This window comes from Cantharellus anzutake (assembly GCF_015039405.1).
Source record: "Cantharellus anzutake strain C23 chromosome Unknown EI90scaffold_32, whole genome shotgun sequence".
Taxonomy (NCBI): Eukaryota; Fungi; Basidiomycota; class Agaricomycetes; order Cantharellales; family Hydnaceae; genus Cantharellus; species Cantharellus anzutake.
The window spans coordinates 54,475-63,694 of NW_024066982.1; the positions used below are offsets into that span (position 1 = coordinate 54,475).

Genomic DNA, 9,220 nt, shown 5'->3' on the forward strand with positions numbered 1-9,220 from the left:
TCTATGATCATGTGATTCTATCAGCAATCTGTTTGGTTTCCCTATTGCCTGTCAGAAGATGGATGGATTTCTGTTGGAGTTGGGGTTGGAGGTTTTGGCAGACTTCTGTTGGAGCACACACCATGGATGTGTGGGCAGAAATATGTGGCATGTCCGGAAGTGCTGTGCCCTGAGCTTGACATCTGGGGGAGATCCCTTATTTATGAGCTGACACTCTGTCAGAGGATGACTCACAGGTCCCCATGGCCCACAACCCTAAAGCAGCCCTGTCCAGGGCACACTGCTGCTGTGGGTAAGAAGGTGAGAAGGAAGCTAACTTCTCACCTTCCCACAGTGGCCCAATATAATGAAAGCTTCCGGAGATATCCAGAAGTCACACATCAGCAAACTTGGTAGGGAGCTCTTGGAGCTCTCAGAGCTCTCAGAGCTCTGTGAGCAAATTGAGTCTTTTTGCTGTGCACCCTCTACACATTGGGTGGAGAAAATTAAATGTTTGAATGATTTTATTCTCCTAAGGATGCAGAAGTGCAAAGATAATATGTATATATATGTGTGTAAAATGGCCATTGTCATTGCTCTGAAAGCTCTATGAGCTCAGTGGGCTCATAGAGCTCATATACCTTTTGTGTTTACTAAAATCAGCACCTTATTTTTTTATTGCTATTTACAAAATTTGAGGAAAACTCTGAAATTCAAAAATTTGCACTTTATCTTTCATCTCATTTCTTGCTCAAAACTCAACCAATTCTGATGATTCTATGTGAATTGGAAAGCACCAAAGTGTGGCAATGTAACCATGCATGTTATGTAGGGTATAAATCAGTTTTAACAAAGTGTTCCAAATGAAGTAAATTGAAAATACCACCCAATAAAGCAAACAAAAAGCTGATGTATTCTTCAGATATCATCCAAGCCTTTGACACCAAATTTCCCATGGTCAAAAAGCCATGGTTATTTGGCTCACTGTCAGGGCCTGGCCCTCGTTCCATGATGGGCCTAGGGGGATCCTCCTAGTCACTGGGATATCTAGTCCCAGTCCGAGATCCTCAAACTCACTGAGGGGGCTAGCCCCAGCCTTCACAGGAAATGAGTTGAGAAGAAGGGTAACCTTCTCAACCTCCTGTGAAGCTGCTACAAATGGGAGCCAGGAACTATACAGTTTTCAGCTCTTTGCCGACTTTCCATAAATGGCACCCCCCCATGGGAAGATTCTGGGTGAGCTGCTCACCCAGAAAGTTCCCACGGTTGTGGCTGTGATGGTTTCTGGGTGAGTAACTCGCCCAGAACTTTCCCATGGGTCTGCATGTGTGTGGGATTGTGGAATAGTGAGGGGCTGTGCCCTGACACTCACCAAAACATGGTGGGAGACTTTTCTAACACTGAAACATACATTGCTACATTGCCCCACTTTGGCACTTTCCAATGCACATTGAATTATCAAAAAAGTGAATTAATTTTTTTCCAATTATTCCTAATTTCCTGAAATATCTCTCCCTAACTTATCTGAAAATTTGTGATTTTCCCCTGATTTTTTGGACATTCTCCTTTTTTAGAAAGTCCCCCATTTTCTGATTTTCCTTAATTTTCCCCGACTTTTTTTCAAGTTTTTAGAAACCCCCCAGTTCCCCCTCATTTTCCTCCCATTTTCCCCTTCATCCCCCCCTCAATTCCCCCCCTCATTCCCCCTAATTCCCTCCTCAATTCCCCCCATCCCCCTTCAATTTTCCCCTCATTTCCCCCTCATTGCCCCCTCCAAATGTCACCCCATTCCCCCCCTCCATTTTCCCCTCATTTTCCCCTCTTCAATTTTCCCCTCATTCCCCCCCAATTCCCCCCCCTCAATTCCCCCCTCATTCCCCCCCATTCCCCCCCCATTTCCCCACTCATTTTCCCACTCATTTTCCCGCATTTTCCCTAAGTAATTTCAGATTAACTGCATTTATATCCCTAAATTTGGTCTATATATTGATTGGGCTACATACCCTTGGTGTGTGGTGCCTCATTGGTGCTGAAAGTTAAGCTGAGTTTGTTCAGTCCCTTGTATGGTAGGGACTTGGCTATGGCTAGTCACATGATGCCATAGTCAATGCTTTTAAATTTAAATTTTAATATCAGGTAAATTAAACACTCAGGGAGCTCATATAGATAATAGTCCCCTGTGTGCAAATATAGCTCTATGAGCTCTATGAGCTCTCAGGCCTCCGCATCCAGGTTTGCTGATGCATGAGGCCCAAGACCCGGGGCCTGGGGATCCGGCCACATGGAGTGTCCAGCACAGGGCATGTGCAGGGGGTGCAACGGCTGGGTGTGTGTTGTAGGCAGGATAATCACCCACACACAGACTCGGCTTGGATACCCGCTTCCACAACTATAAAACCCCTTTCATTCATGCGACAACTCGATACGAATTTGGTATCTAAAAATAGGGCTAATTCCTATGATCCCAACGATACCAAAAACATCGCAATTGGTGGAGATTTGACGGAGTTCCGTGTTGGAGAAGTTAGGCATGGCAGGTCACGAGTATGTGTGGGTGTGGGAATCTCAGCAGCAACCCAGAATTCCAGCCTCACTCGTTCCCACGGCGTCTAATAAATTGGTAAAAATGCTTATCGGCTGCATGAGAGTTATCTCCGGCTTCATTTCCAATTTCGGCTCTGTCAGGATCCGGACCCCAGCTGGGAGTGGCCAGAGGGCGAGGCCGGGTGTGGAAGCTGGGGTACTCTCCCCAGGTGCTAACTCCTCGAAGTCGCTGAGGGGACTGGCCTCAGCCTTCACAGGGAATGAGCTGGTATTCATTGAAAAGCGGGTAAGTACACTTGCCTTCACAGGGAATGAGCTGAGAAGAAGGGTAAGCTTCTCAGCCCCCTGTGAGGCCGACACAAAAGGACCCTAGGAACTATACAGTTCCCGCTTGCTGCCGACTTTCCATAACGGGTGTGACCCGTGGGAAAGTTCTGGGCGAGCTGCTCGCCCAGAATGTTCCCACGGTTGTGGCTGTACATTTCTGGGCAAGTCGCTCGCCCAGAACGTTCCCACGGGTTCGCGCGTGCGCGTCATTATGTGAAACAGTGGGGGGAAGGATAAGGGGAAATGGGGAAATGTGGAGAGAGGGTGGTTAGGAGAAGGGTGAGGGTGAGTGGGGTCAAGGGCTGTGCCCTGACAGGCTCTTAATTCCGTAAATCCGTTGAGAAATCGTTTATTTTCATATTTTGCCATCATTTCAGTTATTGATTGATATTCGTTGATTACCCTTTTTTATTATTTCGCCTAATAAGGTACCCAGGTGCCATATGGTACCAATATTCCCCATCTATTCTTTCTAAAAATAATTATTAGATATAATCCTGTACATACCGGATTTTTGAAAAGAAGTTCTCCCCTCCCCCAAAAATTCTCTAAGGTGCTAGGATACGCTAGAGTTGGTGTGAGTGAGTGGAATTCCAACAGTAGGAATAAGGGCAACAATCTAGCCTGCAACGAGTGGGTAGTGGATTTGTTGAGCCTGGACCTTGCGGAAATCCTGGAGAACCCACTACGGAGTTTAAGGATCGAGAGTATAGTGAGTTTAGTGGAGAAAGTAGAGTTTTGGGAGTTTGGCCCCCACAAGCTTAGTCAGCATAGAGAGCTGCGAGCCCTCTTTCAGCATGCAGATGTGGGTGCAAGTGCAGGTGTGGGTTAGGTCAGGGTGTATGCCCTGACACACTCACAGTGAACTTCAAACAAGACTTGCAGACGGAGTGGGCCCATAGGAGGAGTATGGACTCTGTGAGCATGGACTCAGAGGGGGGGAAGCCCCCTTTGCAGAAGGAGGGACTCGGACCAGATGGGGGGGTATTCTAGTTGATTTCAGACTGAGGTCCCCGAAAGTATTTACAAGATATAAATAGGAAAGAGGAAATATAGAAGGGCCGGTTGGTCCGGCATGGTCCGGTGCGGAATGAGCAGGGATTGTCAAACTAAAGGACCAATAACCTAGTGTCAATAAAAGTGGATCAAACACTGATATTGGCAACTTAAGTGAATGAGTGGATAAACATAATAGGCACTTGGCAAGGAATGAATGTATGCTGCCAAGTGGCAAGAGGCCAAAGGAAAAGCGGGGTCAGTGCATGGCACCAACACAAGTCCGCGAAATGGGATGCAGGAATCAGCGGTGCTGATAAGTCCGCAGACAGAGGGTGGTCCATCAGTGCTGTCACAAACAAGGACAGCATGATGGCCAGCAAAGGTTCGGAGGGGAGTGTTGACCTGACCACAGGGTGTGGAGGGCAACCAGGAATGGCAGAGGTGCAGAGGGTGCAGAGATGGGCAGAGGTCCAGATGCTGGCGAGGTCCAGATGTGGAAGATGCAGAGAATACAGAAGATGCCAAATATGCAGAGGATGCAGAGGAGGCAGGGATGTGAGACTGAGCTGTGCTATAAGCCTAGGAGGAACCAGAGGGACTGGATGCCAGGAGCACCAAAGGCTCAGGAACTGGAGGTGAAGTTGGATGCCGGCAGGGTCCAGGGTCTGATTGTTGGCCAAGTCTCACTCAATGGGACAGGGGGCCAGACATCGGGTTGGGGGCTGGTTAGGATGGGTTTCAGGTTGGCAGATTCGCCTATCGGCATTGATTCGCCACTGATGGAGCCCCGGGATTTGTCAGTCATGACATTACCAGACTCTACATGTATATAGCTGACTCTAAGATGGGGACATTCCTTTCCCCAGCTTTAATCACAACTAGGTTATCAGAGCAACCTGTGCAAGCACATGCATCCCCTGACACCAAATGAATGTCGGATGCGCTTCCAGTGTGTCCCTTCAATCTAACTTGACAGCAGAGATTTTGACCATTTTTTCGACAGATAATCAATTTCGAGAAGGGTCTTTGGTGTCACCAGTGATAGAGAAGAAGTGCTCACAACTGGTTGCAAAACTTGCAATCTGTCATGACTGACAAATCCTGGGGCTCCATCAGTGGCAAATCAATGCCGATAGGCGAATCTGCCGACCCGAAACCTGATCCAACCAGCCCTCAATCTGATGTCTGGCCCCCTGCCCTATCAAGTGAGACTTTGCCAACAATCAGACCCTAGACCCTGCTGGCATTCCGACTTCACTTCCAGTTCCTGAGCCTTTGGGCTCCCGGCATCCAGTCCCTCTGGTCCCTCCTAGGCCTATAGCACAACTCAGTCTCACATCCCTGCCTCCGCATCCTCCGCATATTTTGCATCTTCCATATTCTGCGCATCTTCCACATCCGGACCTCTGCCCACCTCTGCATCCTCTGCACCCCTGCCACTCCTGGTTGACCTCCACACCCTGTAGTCAGGTCAACACTCCCCTCCATACCTTTGCTGGCCATCATGCTGTCCTCATTTGTGACAGCACTGACAGACCACCCTCTGTTGCTGTCACAACCCGGCGTTCCCCGGGGCCAGACGACCTCCTCCCTGACCCTCTCCCACGCCCGACCACTCCCCGCACACTCCGCTCGCTGCCCGTCGCCGTCTAACCACTTCCCGCCACCTCTCCACAACCCCTCTCCTACTTGTCGTTGAACGACCTAGCGGCGCACAGTGCTGCGACCCGTTGTCCCATGTTTCACCGCACCTTGTTATCTCTCAGTGAAGGTCATGCTTGACCTTCGCTGTCTTGAGCACGTGCTCTTTGTTTGTTTTCCTCCTTCTTTTCTCCGCCTGTAATCTCCGCAAGATCTGGCGACTTATTCCCTATTCAGTTCCCTAGCGCTTATATACAGCTTGTAACTAATGCTTGTACTGCAGTTCAAAATCAACTAGAATTACCCCCTAAAAGCTTACCTCTGTCCCCCGTAAGACCTCCGACCTTCTGAAGTATCGGGACCACGTCGAGAACGAGGCGCAACGCTCCTCCTCGAGTCGTTGAAGCCGAAATCCCAGCTCACTCGCCTAAGTAGCCTCGGCCTCGAGATCAGTGGGGTTTATCCCTCACTAAAGCTCGGTCGTGCGTAGGACGCCTTTACCACTAGCGGGAAACGTTTGGTCGCCTACAGCTACCATCGGCGAAGATTTGCACAGTTCTGACAGTTGCGGACTTATCAGCGCCACGCTGATTCCCGCATCCCATTCCGCAGACTTGTGTCAGTGCCGTGTGCCGACCCCGCTTTTCCTTTGGCCTTTTGCCACTTGGCAGCATTCATTCATTCCTTGCCGAGTGCCTATTATGTTCACCCATTTCATTCGCTTAACTTGCCAATATTGGCACTTGATCCGTGTGCTATTGCACTTTCCCATTCATTCATTTAATCTGTCAATATTGGTACTTGATCCACTTTGACCTTATTCATTCCTTGCCTCCCATTTCCCGGGTTCTCGTCCTTGGTTTAGTTTGACAAGTCCCCGCTCATTTCCGCTTATTTCCACACCGGACCGACCGGTCCCTCTTTTGATTTCTCTTACCTACTTATACCTTGTAAATACTTTTGGGGACCTCAGTCTGAAATCAACTAGAGTACCCCCCCTGTCTGGTCTGAGTCCCTCCTTCTGCAAAGGGGCTTCCCCCCTTCTGAGTCCATGCTCCTCCTACAGGTCCGCTCCACCCACAAGTCTTGTTTGAAGTCTGCTGTAAGTGTCAGTCTGTAAATACAGGATCTCCCCCAAACGTCAAGCTCAGGGCACAGCGCTCCACCTGAGTTGCTGAGGCTGCGATCCCACTCTGCTAACCTTGAACAGCGCTTCCAGACGCACTGCATATTTCCGCCAGCACATCCGCACACACACTCCAACAGACCTCTGCATCACCTCCAACCCCAACTCAGACAGAAACCCCATCCATCTTCAGTCCGTCTTCTGACAGTCTGCCCAACTCTGACAATATTCCCAATTCTGACACAATCCTCATTTTCTCTGTTGTTTGCAATTCTGCTGGGTCAGTGACACATGCACATTGCCATGCTTTGAGTGGATTGAAGTCCTAAAAAGAGGAACCTGAGCAATGACACATATGAAGCATGTAGATTCTTACTGGAATCTGCTTGCATAGGTTGTTCTGACTCCAATCACCACCAGTATAGCCAAAGGCATCATGTGGATCTGTGAGATATGCAATAGTGCACGGACCCACTGATACCTCTGGTGCATCTACCCCAAACACATGACAGTACAGCCTTTCTATCATTGTGACTAGGAGGGCAATAGAGACCATTGGTGTAAAAAGCACAGTTTTGACAAATGGATTGAGTGCAACTGCAACAATAAAAACATTATGGTCAACTTTTTTCCAATGGGAATCAAGACTATCAAGAATAGCTTGGATTGGTGAAGGGTTGTTGCCAGGAGCAACCAATGCTGCAGCAGAAATATCAGTGTAATACTTGCAGAGGTGACCAAAAATAAGAGCCACCTGGTCGGCTCTAGTATTGGAATCTTGACAAACAATGATGGCAATGGCAAGTGGCTCAATATGTTCCTGTCAGGGCACACACCCTGACTAGCCCAGACCCAGACCCGGATCTGGACCTGCATGTGTGCTCTGCCCTGCACACTCTGTGCACCACACGCTCCAGGCCCTGGTTCCCATTCCTCATGTGACTTCTGGATATCTCTGGAAGTTTTCCTGATATTGTGGCCACTGTGGGAAGATGAGAAGTTAGCTTCCTTCTCATCTCCTTACCCACAGTAGGCAAGTGTACCTTACCTACTGCTTTATCTATTCATCTCCTCACCCACAGTAGGATTGTGCCCTGGATAGGGCTGGTTACATCTGAGGCTGTGGACCATAGGGGAGGGTCATGGGGACCTGGGAGTCATCCCCTGACAGTTCCTTAATCCTAGAAAGGAGTTAACTCATTGAGGAAGAGAGGTAAAGTATGCTAACTCACATCATCCCAGAAGCCTTCATTCTGAATTATTGCAAGGATCTGCTGTGCTTTTGCAATTGCATCACACTTTGTTCCAGCAGCAGTTTCAAGTTCCCTCTGGCTCCTTACTACAATTGTTTTATATGGAATCTCCAGTTGAATTAACTGGCCAATGGCCATTATGTGTGATGTCCACCAAGTTAGAGCCCTTGCTTGGTCTGCAGTGCAGTGTTGCTCTGCATATAGTAAATGAAGTGCAATTGAGTGATTATTGAACCAATTAATGATGCCATTGGCCTTGGCCAATCTTAGTGACATCTGTTGATTCTTTTTTATGTAGTTCCCAAGTACAAGTTGCATCTATGCAAGTAATAAGCCAAGAAATACAATTTCAAAGTAATCTGTGTAAAAACATACTTGGTGTGCATAGCAATCTGCTACAATTAAATGTGGGAACTGCTCCTGTAACTGAATGCACACAGCCCTTGACTCTCCTGATGCATCTGAAACCCAGCCAATGAGTTTCAGATTGAGCTTGTTCTGAATGTATTCCTTCTCCTCCTTGATCAGTGACAGCAACCTTTCATCTGTCTTCCATTCATCTGAGGTGTTATAAACATGTGTCATATGAACCTAAATTGTGTTACATAGTTATTATGGAGAATACTAGAAATTGTAACTTACCATTCCCAAACATGAGATCATGAATGCAACAATGTGATTCCTGGATGGGTCTTTCCATCCATCACACTCATCATTTGAGTTAGTGCTTCTTGACAAGAGTTATATTCAGTGTCTAAAACCTTTCCTGAAAGACACTTCCAAGGTGGTAATTTAAACCCAGGATTCAGGATAGAAAACAGCTTGATGACCTCCAGATCATCAACAGAAAGAAAGGACCACCCAGCTGACACAATTGCTTGAAGAAGTTGCTGTTCAAGTGCGGTTTGTGTCATATCCATCCACAGCCATTGTCTTCCACTACCTCTGATCCTTCTGGATTACCTCCACTCCTCTGCCACTAACCTTGAAGCCTCCGGTTTCCGTAATCACCTCCAACCCCCCTGATGGTCACCACCTCTCCAATTCAATATATTACCTACGCCTCCCTAAGTACGGAGCCCCGAAGCTCTCCAGACAGCTCCAACATCCGCTAGCGCATTCCCGCCTCTGCTGGGCAATTCACTTGCTTGCCCTGCAAGTCTACCTTTGGGCCTATCTGTCAGAGATGGGATTAATGTCAGAGACTGGGATATTGTCGGAGTCGGACAAACTGTCAGAAGGTGGATTGGGTTCTGTCTGAGTTGGGGTCGGAGATTGTGGCAGAGGTCTGTTGGAGCGCGCGCGCGGATATGCAGGCGGAAATATGCGGCGTGTCCGGAAGCGCTGTTCA

General features: G+C 48.2%; 1 protein-coding gene across 1 annotated transcript; it reads right to left on the reverse strand.

The window, feature by feature from the left end:
* Positions 1-7,839: 7,839 nt before the first annotated feature.
* On the reverse strand, positions 7,840-8,187 carry EI90DRAFT_2924380 (uncharacterized protein; the record flags this gene model as incomplete). Its single annotated transcript, XM_039054858.1, has 1 exon — positions 7,840-8,187. One exon carries the CDS (start codon positions 8,185-8,187, stop codon positions 7,840-7,842), a length of 348 nt encoding a protein of 115 aa, XP_038914628.1.
* Between the last annotated feature and the right edge of the window lie 1,033 nt (positions 8,188-9,220).